The following is a 14,363-nucleotide window of genomic DNA, read 5'->3' as shown; positions in this document are numbered from 1 at the left end:
ACTTATGTTCTCAAGAAATCTGGTCACCGATAGAACACAAACCACCTAGAAATAGCTGTCTTCAGTGCTCTCAAAGTAGTCAGTCCCTGGTTACAGAATAGAGTAGTCTTAATGCAGGCAGACAGCCAGGTGGCCATGTTCTATATCATCAAACAGGGAGAGACAGGCTATTTCAACCTTTGTCAGGAAGCATGCAAGATTTGGAAATAAGCAGTTTCCCCAAGAATTCTTCTTCAAGCTGTCTCTCTGCCAGAGTCAGAAAATCTGATAGCAGACAAATTGTCTCCAGTTGCTGCCACACCAGTGATCATTGGATGATTGAGTAACTCAGGGACTGTCCCAGCTCTGGAGTACCCCAATCAAAGATCTACTTGCAAGATATTGCTCCTGCATGCCAGCAGAGGAGTCTTAACAGATACCTTCTCAGTTCTGTGGAATCAAGGACTGCTATATGCTTTCCCCCCAGTTCCATTAATAACCAAAGCACTTCAGAAGTTTAAAAAGGGAAAAGGATCAAATAATCTTAATAGCCCCATTTTGGCCTCACTGTTTGGTTTCCATGACTGCAATGCCTAGCTGTTCAACATCTGATAAAATTTGGCTTATTCCCATCCCTGATCATGCAAAGTGCTGGGAATCTCCCACATCCCAACCTTCAATCATTGGCTCTGACTGCATGAATGTTGAAAGTAAATTAATCTATTCTTTACAATTACCTTCTGAAGTGGGCAAAGTGCTCCTAGCATCTAGAAAATGCTGAGTGAGAAAATCTTAGAACTTCAAATGGAAAAGGTTCACTGTCTGGTGCTGTACTCTTTTAAGAAGTTCCCTTTATGTATGTCCTGTTCCCCTGTTACTTCAGTACCTGCTAAGCCTTTCTCAGTTGGAATTGAAGACAAACGCTGGCAGGATTTATCTTGGTGTTATAGCAGCATATCATGAACATTTCATGGATCCTGTTTTGTTCATCAACCCAGATTTATGAAAGGCCTAAATCATCTTAAACCTCTGATTAAAGATCCTCCTATAGCCTGGGAGCTTTGTTCTATTTAGAAAGAATAGTCTTAAGTCTTCATAGCTGTTCGTCATCTTCAACTTAGTTCAAACAAGTTTCTTCAGTTACAAAAAGAACTCTTGGGTATCTAGATAAAGAGCTTATTTGATTCCTTCAACTCTTCTCTCCAGCCTCTGGCATAATTATGGGTTGCATGGTCCTCTTAAGAGCATAATATATAATTTCATGCAAATCTTAGCTTGGGTATCCCCAACTTGTGTGACTGATCTTAGCCCTGCTTGTCCACAGAGAAAGTAAAATTGCTCACATGTGTCCTCTATAGACAGCAGGACAAATCAACCCCTCTTCCCCTTACAGTTGAAGGTTAGCTTGCTGTCAGTTCCAAGGATACTCATTCAGTGATGGCTGCACAGGAATTTATTTTATTTTTATATCCCACCTACGCCAAAGCTCTAGGGGGCCACATATACTCAGAAAAACAACCTGTTTTTTTTTGGGGGGGGGGGGGTTTCTTGTTTTTAAGCTCTGAGCTTTTCCATCATCCATTTGTGTGTTTGATTTTTTTCTGCTCTCTATAGAGAACTCCTTTTACAAGTGAGCAATTTTGCTTCACATACGTAAATCGCCTGTCTGAAAATTGCCCAACCCTGTATGTGGGTAAAAGTATGTGCCTAGTACCTAATTCAATATTTTCATGAGCGATATTGCAGAATAGTTTAGGGAAAGATTTATCTGTTTGCAAATGATATGAACATCTGCAATAGAGTGGATATCCCTGAAGGGAGTAGACCAAAAAAAAGGGCATGATGTAAAAACTCAATTGAATAATCCTGTGTTTAGCAGATGAGATCCAGTGTGAAAAAGTGCGGTGCATTTAGAGTGCAGAAATTCAAGAGTGGTACATGATGGAGGTTTGATATGATTGTCCACCTTTCAGGAGCGAGAGCTTAGGGTTGTCATATTTCTGAAAACCTCATCCCAGGGAGAAAATATGACAAGAGAGTAGCTAGAGCCGGTATTATGCTAGAGTACATTGGAAGAGGCAAGATCAGTTGAAGGTCATTATAGAGGCCCTTCCTCCAAAAGATAGAGTGGAGTCACTCCAGAGAGGCTACTAAAATGATGCAATCTGCACCAAAAGCTCTATAAGATGAGCAGGGGCTTCTCAAAGCAATCTGCTGCTTGAGGCAAAGGATGAAATGATGCGCTCCCCCCCCCCCCCCCCCCCAAGGCCTGGTGCAGGGTAAATCACCAAGGGCCAGGGCACAGGGAAGGCAATGGAGGGTGAAGTAACTTGCCCAAGGTCACAAGGAATGGCAGTAGGATTTGAACCCTGGCTTCCCTTGTTTCCAGCCCACTGCTCTAACCACTCAGTTTTTGGGCCTGTTATTTTTTTGCTCTCAGTCTTCGGCGTCCTCACTAGGAAATGTTTAATGAGGCAGGGGTGCGAGAGGTTGGTGAATGGTGAGAGTCTGTGTGTGTGACACACTCTCTCTTAGGGCTGTTACAATGGTATTAAATGCCCTAGACAGTCAAAGTACAATCTTCTGATGTAAAAAACCATTTACAACAGCATATATATATTATATAGGTATACTGCAAACACTTTAATAATAGTTTAATAGACTTAATAAACTACCTTTCTCATAGTAATAAAGGTGGTTACTGGATCCCATATAGTATTAGGCTTATGGTAAAGTGCAATGGGTGTGGACTTGGCCCACAGAAAACCAGGAATAAACTGAACTCCTATTCCAATATAGTAAGCCTTTCATATCATAATTGCCAGCACTCAACCTATGAAAAAGCCATACTGCAAATATTACATCAGGCCCTAAACACCAATACACCTTCTATTAAGAAAACAGATTAAAGCCAGGTTGTTGTAAATCCCTACACAGAAACTACATGCTAGCAGAATACCTAAAGCCTCAGTCACACAAGCAGAACACAGAGAGATTCTCACCAAATACAGAATAAATAAATTGAAATGTGCAGACAAAAACTGAACTGGAAATCACAAGAAGCCAAAAAGCAATGCAAAAACATTAACCATACCAATAAAAAGTGTCAAATCTGCTGATAAATTCAGTCAATTCAAAACACGTATAAAAATGTTTAAAATATTACCAAACACTAATAAAATATTTCAAAACAGCAGATACATCACATCCATACCTGGGAACTTTAGATTTCCAGTCCTCCTGAGATTGTTGTAGATTGGAGGAGGGTGCACCAACTTTAACCTCTTTCACACACACATTATATACTTACTCCCACACAAGTACACACATGTGTGCAGGCACTCTCTCTCATAGACACATATACATACACACGCACACACCCTCTCATATACACACTCAGGCTCCCCCCCCCGGCCCAACACACACACAAGCAGTCACCCATCTAACCCAGGCAGGCAGTCATCCACCCGCACCCATAAGGCCTAGGCCTTTTTTTCAGCTGCCAATAGGATGGGATCTGCTGTCAGCCATCGCATCTTCCTCCTCTCTTAGGTCACCAGTTTGGGATGGGCGACAGCAGGAGTCGTGTTTATCCGGATGTCATCTCCTGCTGCCAGGGGCCAGTCTCGCAGAAAAAGCTGCAAGACTGGCTCCCCCGGCAGCAAGAGATGACAATGGGTTAAACCTGAGATTAGGAACGTGTGTTGCCACTGAGCGGATCGAGCAGGGGTTTGGTTTATCCCTGCCCGATCCGATGTTTGACTCCGGAGGCGGTGGCTATGGTAGAGGTGCTTTGGAGGGGACTCTTTTTGCCGCTTCAAAATTCTGCCACCTGAGGCCGCTGCCTCACCCTGCCTCATGATAGAACCGCCCCTGCAACAGCCTAAGCAAGGAAATCTGAGTCGTTCTGGCTTATCTCAGCTGCCCAGGGGGTTAGGAAGGGCAGTCAAGCTGCTGTCATTCCACAGGGCTCAAGGAACACAAAGACTTGGTGACCAAAGCCCACTAACACCTCAGGCAGTTTCAGGAAAGGGAGGAAATCATTTGTCTTCCACCGGCCTGTCAATAAACCAAGGGCTATTGCAGCTCACTGCTTTAAGACTGTTGAAGAGAGAGACCTCGACATTGAAAGAGGGGTTTTACATGCTCCTCTGTACACAGCAGATGCATTTTAGCCAGAGCAATTTTGTGTTTTAACCAGAGGTACTGTTCCCCTGCCTCTGGAGCTTCAGGAAAATGCATATGTGCAAAGTGAAGACAGTTGATCCTCTCTCCTCTTTGGAGCAACGTCCCTCTTCTGTCTGCTCCCCGGAAAAGGGACCAACTGGGCAGAGGGCAGGGCGGGGGGAATACAAATGTTACAGCCCCAGGGTGGTGGGCAGAGAAGCACCCACGCGGTGGACAGGAACATTTACATAGAGGAGAAAAGCGGCTCTGCTGGGGGGGAGAAAATTCATTCTGTGTTTAGTGACTTCCCCCCCCCCCCCCCCTCATCTTAATCTCATGAAGCTCGTGCCGACCGGGAGCCCCCCCCCCCCCCCCCCCCTGTTTTTTCTTTTCCCAAACAGGGCTGCCGTGAGTGCTGGAGAACCTGGAGCGCAGAGCCACAAACTTAGTTTCTTGCACTTCACCGATGCATAGCAAGCCCGTCGCCTGCGGAGTAACTCACTGCTGCTGCTGCTGCAGCGACAGTGGTCCTGAGCCTCAGGGAGGCGGGCAGGACTCGCAAAGGTGCCTGGGCGCTGGCTAACGGTCCTGCTGCTGCTGCTCTCCGTTGTGGCGCTGCTCGCCTGCAGGCTGCTGAATTGGAAGGCGTCTGAGCTGAGGAGCAGGGCAGCCTGGCCTGGGCGGCAGAGCCTTCCCGGTCCCTGCAGGAAGGGATGCTGCTCGCCGGGGGCCAGTCTCGCCTTCAATGTTTGATTCTGGGGGCAGGTGTGAGGCGGCAGCTGCGGTTGAGGTGTTTTGGAGGGGCACTTTTTGCCGCTTCCAAATTCTGCTGCCTGAGGCCGCCGCTGCCTCACCCTGCCCCAAGATAGAACCACCCCCGGAGATGAGATTAAAAGACCTAGGAATACTCTGAAGGGGAGAGAGGGGAACTGGTACAATAGACAAACAGATACCTCAAAGTACAAATAATGCACAATAAGCAAATAGGAATTTCAAGAACAAAAGTTCCACGGTGAATGGAGGTAGGTTTAGGAGTATGGTGGATGCATGGAATAGCCTTCCATAGGAGGTATGGAGGTAAAAACAGTGACAAGGTTTAAGAAAGAATAGGATAAACGCAGAAAATTCCTAACTGCAATGAGGTAAAGGAAAACTTGAGATCAAGTGGCATCTATGGCACGAAACAGGAAGTAGTCTGAGCAGATTGGATGGGCCCTTCAGTCCTTATCTCTGTCATATATTATGTTTATCAGAAGGTGATGGTTTTGAATCAGTTTCCTCTTTGCTTTGAATTCAGACCCCCCATAGCCTAGAAGAGATGAAAAGCTTTTTGGCTTTTATGCCAATCCATTGACCAACTCAAAATCTCGCCATCAAAATATTTGTTCATCAACATATTGTTTTAGTGCTCTTTAAAGTAATTCCTATTTTTTTTTGTTTCTTTTTCTAGTACCTTCTCCAAGTAAATTCCGGTCTCCTGCAGCACCATCCCCTCTTGCACTTCGGCAGCCAGTGAAAGCTTTCACTAATCATGGCTCAAACTCTGCTGGTGGTCAAGAAGCAACACAGGCAGCTCAAACCAGTCCTTCCTCAGGACTATCAACAGCTCAGACTGTAAGTTCACCAAATCCTGCCAATAGACCCGCAGGGACAGGAATGAGGAGTGGTTTACCAAGACCAAGTGCCCCTTCTGGTGGGGGCATACCAGTGCCTCGTAGCAAAATTGCACAGCCTGTTCGCAGGTATGTTTAGAACGAACTGCATTTTTCTATATCTAATCAAAATCCAGTATACTTTGGAAAATAAACTATATGATTTTTCTTGAATGTATTAATATTTATATGACGATCAGGTTCATATAAGCATGTTGATTTTTATTGCTTTGAGAAAGACATACTGCACTGCTTCTCATATTCATTTCCTATGTTGATAGCCAAAACCAAACTGAGTGCTTGTGACTGCTTTAGATTTCTGGGCCCTAATAGATCCCTGGAATAAGTAATCAGGAACCTTGAGGGTCATTCAGTTTTAAAGCCTGTCTTTTAGGGATCTAAAATATGGACTCAGTACCGTGACGATAAAATATTTAGTTAGTTTTCAAATCATCTTTTCTTCAATAATAGAAAAAAATATATTTGTTAATCAACATGCAACAATACAGTATATTCTGTTATGCAGAGGTTAAAAAAGCATTTGGTTCTAGTGTGGTAATCACTTTGAATGAAAATTATACTAAAGCAAATTTTATGTTTCAGATCACTGGTGGGTCCCAAAACGCATGGTACCATGAAAGATGAGAGCTGGAAAGATGGCTGCTACTGACCTGCAGACAGTAAACACACTGAGCTTCACTGTTTGATGGACATCCCCTCGCCTGGGCGAAAGAGAAAGCCGTGCAGACTCTTCACCTAACATTTTTGGGGTCTGGAAGAATCCCAGCACAAATTGACAGAGATGATAAAACAGCACTTTAATGACATTCAACATCAGAAATTTTGTATTTACAGTCACACTTCACGGATTCATAGTCACTTTGGGGAGAGTTTCTGCTTAGCAGAAATTAAGTCCAATTTAACATTTATGACAGAGTTACAAGTGTTTGAGTAAAATAAACTTAATGAATGCCAAAGAAAAAAAAACACCAGTTTTGAAAAACCATGACCATCAGGCAAACACAGACTGTCCAAACACCACCTTTGATCAGGTCACAGTTAATGAACCATTTCTGGAATGGAAGTTTTCTCATTCAGCATTGATGTTTGGATTATTTTAGGCAGTCATAGCTATTGCAGATGATGTTGGGAATGGCGTTTTACATGGTACCATTTTGGGGGGGGAGGGGAAATACTATGCTACTCGTTCTGGAGATGTGAGACTTCTTTACAGAATGGCACTGTTAACTGTATGGAATTAAAGATTTGGAAGCAACTGACAGCTGAAAATTCAGATTGTGTAAGAGTGCATTTTTTATGTTGCCATGACATATCAATTGTATGTGCTTATCTGTTCTATCGATTGCCAAAGGGCTTACATTGGTTGTACAATCTTTCTAAACGTATGAATTCCTGGCTCAGGAAGGACAACTTTTGATATCATAACCAAGTTCTTGGCACATAATCCTTTCTTGGGGATGGAAAGGGTAATGAGTATTGTGTGTGTGCGCGTGTGTGTTTACTGCAGTACTTCTGACTTGAAAAGAAACAATATAATTATTTTTTTCCAGCAAAGGAGAAAAAACTATGCACGTGTCATAAATAATATGGAGCAGGTGTTTTACTTGTGATACCAAATGACATTCATTTAGGTATTATTTCATGGTTTGGTCAATAGGTTTCTGTATCCTGTTTGTAATCAAGCCCATTTATTTTAAATTGGATTATTTAAATTGTAAATATTACTTTATTTTTCCTGGAGCTAGTTTGCCCCTTTCACTGTTTCAGCAGTGTAGTTTGCTTTACATATTTTACATTGTTCATAGCACTCTGAAATGTTCCACACAAGTTTACAGATGTTTAAAAAAAAAAAAGTCCTCTCATAGCTCCCAGAAAGTTGTATTATGTATCTGCATTTATTTTGCTTTATCTTATCCTCTGCTGACGAAACGAGTGTTTTAAGCTGAAAAACAGGCTCTTTTTTTTTTTTTTTTTTTTTTTTTAGTCCTAGCTAGAGAATCTTTCTTGGAAAACCAGAGAAATCCATGATATTGTAATGAAACCAGGCTGGACCTATAAGGAACGTGTGTTGTGAAATATTTCCACACAGCTCTTGTGCATGTATATGTCCTGCGCTAATTGGTAAAATACATATAAAAAAAGATACTCCATGTGTGACCAGGGTATTTCTTTGGCTTTTTAAGAACACTAAACGTTTGCTGTTACTTAGTACAGAGTTTACCCAACCTGACTAATTGGATTTTAGGATATCCACAACGCATACATATGGAATATTTTTGCATTCACTAGCATTGTGCATGGGGAGGTCATGCAGATGTGTTTCATGAATATTCCTGTGAATATCCAGACTAGCTGGTTGATCCTTGAAGATCTGCTGTAAACCTTTAGCCTCTTGGGCTTTGCACTAGAATGGTAGTTTGTAAATCCACTCCTGGAAAGCCTCCAACAGGTTTGTTTTTCAGGGTATCCATGCGAAATATTTGAGAGATGTTTGCCCTAGTGATTTCTTGGTTACCCCCAAAAACACCAGACTTGTTGACGTTTCTCAAGCACTAGATTTGGTCGCAAGGGGGCTAAAGCATTGATAAGATGGAGGAGATCCTGCTTAATTAGTCCTTGTTATTCAGAGCATTTTGAATTTGCAGCCTCATCTGATTTTAGCTAATGTTGGTATGCTGCTGGATAAAAAGCTATGTCACATTTATTTGCACTGGAATAGTGAAACAGTAAGAGTCTTGGACTCCAGGTCACACAATATGCAGCAGAATGCAGATCTTCCACTTGGGTTGTGAACTTGAGGTTGCTTGTGTGCTTGTCCTTACAGATTACTGTTGTTCAGCAGGAATTGGTGCACTCTTCCAGTATTAAACCATGGCACACTACTAAATCGGTGTGCTGACAAAGGCAGATCTCTCATAGGACATTATTCATGTATTTTCTGGTGGTTTTCTTACAGAGTTGGAAGCCTTTAACTAAATTAAGCACCCAAAATCTGTTAAAACAAATAAATGAACTGTGGAAATATGATGGTCTCCAATGAAAATTAAAATAGAAGGGTATGTGTGTATATCTATGTAGACATACATCCATATATATATATATATATATATATACATACATACACACGTACATACAGTTTCAAGAGTATTGTATGTACATATGTGTATATGCATATGTAAATGCATACTTGAAAAATTGAATTTGGTTACATTTTTAGAAATTTCATGTGCACAATGTATTCAGCTTACTTGAAAATATTAAAATATAAACAGTGAAGAGTGGGGAGTTAAAGAATTGTATTTATTTTTGTCTTCTTTTAGTTATTACATATCCTCAAGACCATGTTATATTGTGCTTAAGTTCTTTAGCTACATAAGCCTCCTTTTACTTGCAGGTATGCTATCAGAGATATTTAACAGTTGAAATATACTTTTGAAAAACTGCTGCATGTTACTTTACTACATGGGTGGTTTGTGGGTTTTTTTCCCAGCCCAAACCTTTTGCATCATCCGTTTTCTACATGAGAAAAAAAAAAAACCTCTGCTTCATGAGATTGTTTTGTGAAAGTCTGGAAATACTGATAAGAAACTAGTGCCTATGATTTACTTAACTTATGTTTGATAAATTAGAAAAGGGGATTTTTTGAATGTGGATTATTTTTGTGCCAACTCTAAAACGGTCATTTATATGTAAGTAAAAGCAGAAAGTTTAGAGTTCTGCGTCCAAAGTTATTTAATTTTCTCGATGTGTGAATGTTATTTTTTTGTAAGTGTGTTAATAAAACTGTAAAGCAATTGTAAAAATACAGAACTATTCTTAACACTTAAGATTTTCTGGGTCATTTTTCTATTAAACATTTATTTGAGAGGGAAATCAGATCTGTCCAATTCTTTTTTTTTTTTTTTGTTTGCGACACAGTTTGCTAAACTTCCAGAACCTGCAATTCCATATATAAAATTAAGGATGGTTATTACTTTTATGAAACTATCAGAGGCCAATTTATCAACCATAGCACTATTAATGGTCTTTTCTAATTCAATCTTGTTGCATTGGATATAGATCGAGACCCATGTTATATTTCTTTTGTCAACTAATGTCTTATTTTGAAACCCCCATGCACGTATTCATTTTATTTCTATTGAAAAATACCAGGGTTTTTTTCACAATATCCATGGTCCTTTACATCAGACCTCTTATGCATACAAACCTGTAGTGTGGTGGTCTCATCAAGAAATAAATAGCCTACTGTGATATTCAAATTGTAATTCTTTTATAGAAGAAACATTTTCCCAGGGTTAAATGTAGTTCCAACAAGTAGCTCAACATAACATTAAGCTACAGTTATTCTGAACCCAATACTTTCACACAGATTCCAAAATGCAATACTGCACTGAATTCTGTTTTATTGATTCTAAAATAGGCTGCAATTCAAATTACTTACGGGCCGATACAGTACAGTGCACTCCAACGGAGCGCACAGTTAACCTACCATTGGACGCGCGTTTTCCCTTACCCCTTATTCATGCCTAATAGGGCCATCAACATGCAAATGCATGTTGATGGCCCTATTAGGTATTCGCACACGATTCAGTAAGTAAAATGTGCAGCCAAGCCGCATATTTTACTTTCAGAAATTAGGGCCTACCCAAAGGTAGGCCCTAATTTCTTCGGGCACCGGGAAAGTGCACAAAAAAGCAGTAAAAACTGCTTTTCTGTGCACCCTCCGACTTAATATCATGGCGATATAAAGTCGGATGTCCCGAAGGGTAAAAAAAAGTGTAAAAAAAAAAATTTGGAAGTCGGCCGGCGGCTGTCGGGTCGAAAACCGGACACTCAATTTTGCCGGTGTCCGGTTTCCGAGCCCATGGCTGTCAGCAGGCTCGAGAACAGACGCTGGCAAAATTGAGCATCGGCTGTCAAACCCGCTGACAGCCGCCGCTCCGAGCAAAAGGAGGCACTAGGGACACTAGCGCGTCCCTAGCGCCTCCTTTTGGCCCGTTTCTACCGCCGGACCTAATTTAAATACTGAATCGCGCACACAAGCGAATGGCCTGTGCGTGCGCCGGGAGAGGGGTGTTCACCCGCTCTCCCGCGGACTTTACTGAATCGGCCCATAAGTTTGGTTGAAAAATAAGGATCAGTTTAATCTACAGTTGGTTTATTTGTGTGCTCCAGAAAAGTGTACCTGAGCTGTATTACAGTCAAGTTTGAAACTAGTGAACATCAGTGTCACTGTCTTGGCTTCATGATTAATGATCCAGAGAAAGGAAAAAATTTGTACAGCTCACCAGTCAATTATGGTCCCCCAGCAAATTGATCTCCCAAAGGAAAAATTACACCTTGATCACCACTTTTTCTTTTATTGCTTTTTGCATTCTTATAATCCACATTTCTGATCAATGCAGAATACAAGAAAAATTACAATTATAATAAAACAATTCTCAAACAATGAAGTAGAGTTAAAAATAAAAAAATTAAAATGAATATATTGATGGTAATCAGCTAAGAAAAACACATGCCTTTTAAAAAAAAAAAAAAAAAAGTGCTTTCTCTGATTACATAACACAGTCTTTTTGAAGAAGACACCTATCATTTAGTCTCAACAATGAAATAGCCATTAAGCTCTAAAAATGTCCAAGTTGAAGGGGTTATTGTGGAGATAATTTGTTTTGGAATCCAGAGTAAAACAGTTCTAATGTTTTTGACATGTAATGTGATTCATTTTAGTGTATGCAGTACTGTGCAACAGGGCAAACGCACAGGGATGGTATAATCAACACAATCTCAAGAGGTCCAATATTTAAAGGAGGCCTTTGCCTGATAATTTGCAATCCTGAAGTTCAGTTGATGGATAGTGAAGTGGCATCTGTTTATATTAAGAATTATTACTAGGATGACATGATCCCAGTGGATGACAGAGGGAACAGAGTGATGATTTGAAAAGAAGGCATTTATCGCAAAATCAAGCATTTGGGAATGATGTTAAGAGTCTATATATATTATAACTGGTAGGGTAAAACAAGGCATATTGTCTAAATTCCTAAAGGTGATTCAAACCAACTTTGAACCAGATTATGCTATTTCTACTTAGCTTGGAGGGATTCAGAGCATTGAAAAACTGATATATCTTCTTTGAGTATTAATAGAACCTTGATACATTACTGTTTCCAACCAACCATAAATTTTTATCAAAGGTATTCTAACCAAATGACCACCCTATTGGTTTTCAAGAAGTAATATTGAAAAGTACTGGAGAAATGAAGTCTTACCTGTCAAAAATTTTTTTTCCTTTAATCTTACTAGACTGATCATGAGGTGGATTTATGCCACACTGCCAGCAGATGGAGACAGATAACACAAACTTTTCATGGCAGCCCCTATGAAACAAATGAAAACTTTAAAACAAGAAAAAAACCCAACCAGCAAGCTTCCTTTCTGAGTCCCACTGGTAAATAAAATAACCATGTGTAGAAACAGAGAATCCTCATGTATTCCCCTTAGACAAAGACTAATAACTTTCCATGAAGCCCAAGAGGCTCTCTGAGAAGCCAAGGAGAAATAACGTAGAGAAAATCACTGTTTCCTGAACATACCCAGATCAGTCCAGACAAGTGAGTTTTATTCATCCCTACCAGCAGATGGAAGTAGAGAACAAAACTTTGGGCACTACCACATATACAAGAGTGCCACCTGCAGTCCCTCAGTATTTTTCTACCTCCAGTAGATGGTAGAGGTGCTAAACCTGCAGTCTGACTGATTGGATTTTTTGAGGAATTTGCTTCCCGAGGTGCCAGGTTCCTGTAACAGGCCATCCCTCAGGTTGAGCCAGGCAAACCCCTGGGCAGTTCAAACCCGGGAACCCTTACAGCCAGTGGTCTGGTTCCCTCAGGGGAACATGAAGCCCCTCCGCCGGCCCAGGAACTCAGAAAAGTATCCCTCCTTAATATCTTTGGGGGTTACTGTTTTGGGGTGTTGGGCCTTTAAAAAAGTAAAAAAAAGTTCAGCAAGGGGGAGTGCCTGTTTTGTTTGCAGTGGCAGCTTGGACTTAGAGTCTGGGCTGCCTATCAGGCAGCCAGCCCGGCAGGATCGTCGGGGGAGGTCCCCGAAGTGCTGAGGCAGTGCAGAGGAGCCTAAGGCGCTGGTGGCAGAGGAGGATGGCCCCGGTTCGGGGTAAGGTGCGCCCTTTAACGTGGGCTGTACAGCTGTTGATCACGCAGTTTTCCGCCACGCCGGAGCTGGTTTCGCTCTGGCGGGATTTTTCTTGCAGCGGTGCAACCTCTTCTGTCTTCAGCTGTGGCCGCGTGGTGCGCCCCTCCCCCTCTCGAGTCCGACCGAGTTACCGCGGCTGCGAGGGATTTGCAGATTTTGAGGCCTATGTCTGACAGCTAGGGGAGGCCTGCTGGGCCTGCGGGCTTCAGGTGGTCGCCCTTAATGACCTCCTCTGCGCGGAGTGTGTAGGAGGGGGTGAGGGAGCGTGGGTGAAGCAGGCTAAGCCTCGAAGGGCCTTGTGCACCGCGGTGGTGGCATTTGGTGCCCAGGAGGGAGTGGCTATGGCAGCAGAGGCTGAGCAGGATAGGGGGATCCCTGCCGCTTCTCTCCCCCATTGCTCTGCCGAGGAAGGCGAATCCAGATATTTCGGGTCCTGGCAGTCCCAAGAGACTGGGAGCCCCAGGGGAGTTCTCTCTTGAGTTTGTGTTGTTGCTACACGAGGCCTTCCTGGCTAGGCAGGCCAGCAAGTGCTATTTTGGAGACAGCCCGGCAGGTTCGGTTGAATGGGTGAAGGTTACTCCTCATGGATCCATGAGGTCGCGGAAGCTATCCCAGGAAGGTCATCCGGCGCACTTGGATTCCAATTTGGAAGATTTGGATGAGTACCCAGGAGGATGAGGATCATTCTTCGCTGGGCGATCGGGATGAGGACCCGGCGGGACCCCCCCCCAGGACCCAGGAGACCCTAGGACGGACCAGGGGGTTTGAGGGTACAGAGGCTGAGGGTGATGATCCGCGAGTGATCAGTCTCTTATCCCCGCTTATCCCCCAGGTGTTAGAGGAATTGGGGATCAAGCTCACTCTGGAGGACTCGGATGCCGAAGGGGTGAATCCAGTGCTGGATGGCCTTAGGAGATCCCCCCAGCGCCTTACCCACTCCGAAGAAGATCCAGAAGCTCATTAACCGGGAGTGGGACTCCCCAGACTCTGGGCTGCGAGTCGGCAGAGCCATGTCAAAGCTTTATCCACGGTTGCAGGAGCATTTAGATGTCCTCAAAGTTCCGAAGGTGGATGCAACAGTTTCGGCGGTCACAAAGAAGACCATTATCCTGGTTGTGGGAGCATCCACTCTGAGGGACGTTCAGGATCGGAAGCTGGAAGTGCACCTCAAGTGAGCCTTTGAGATTCTGGGTCTCGGCCTGTGGGCGGCAGCCTGTGCCAGTCTGATGCAGCGGGCCTGCTTCTGTTGGATCCAGAAGCCACAGGAGCAGCCGGCCTCCGGGACTCTTTCTCCACTCCAGGTGGTGCGTCTGGAAGCGGGAGTTGCCTATGGGG

The 14,363-nt window shown here is 42.9% G+C and overlaps 1 protein-coding gene across 2 annotated transcripts in view; it reads left to right on the top strand.

Annotated features, from left to right (window-relative positions):
* SLAIN2 (SLAIN motif family member 2) overlaps positions 1-9,641 on the top strand; it is a 123,803-nt gene extending 114,162 nt beyond the window's left edge. For both annotated transcript variants that reach the window (XM_029588078.1, XM_029588089.1), the window contains 2 exons: positions 5,597-5,888; positions 6,402-9,641. In XM_029588078.1, coding sequence (XP_029443938.1) covers positions 5,597-5,888; positions 6,402-6,468 — 359 coding nt within the window. In that variant the 3' untranslated portion in view covers positions 6,469-9,641. The remainder of the gene's footprint in view (positions 1-5,596; positions 5,889-6,401) is intronic.
* Positions 9,642-14,363: the final 4,722 nt, after the last annotated feature.

The sequence above is a fragment of the Rhinatrema bivittatum genome, chromosome 1 (genome assembly GCF_901001135.1).
Source record: "Rhinatrema bivittatum chromosome 1, aRhiBiv1.1, whole genome shotgun sequence".
Lineage (NCBI taxonomy): Eukaryota > Metazoa > Chordata > Amphibia > Gymnophiona > Rhinatrematidae > Rhinatrema > Rhinatrema bivittatum.
The sequence above is the reverse complement of the archived record's forward strand: the minus strand, read 5'-3'. Positions and strand labels throughout refer to the sequence as shown.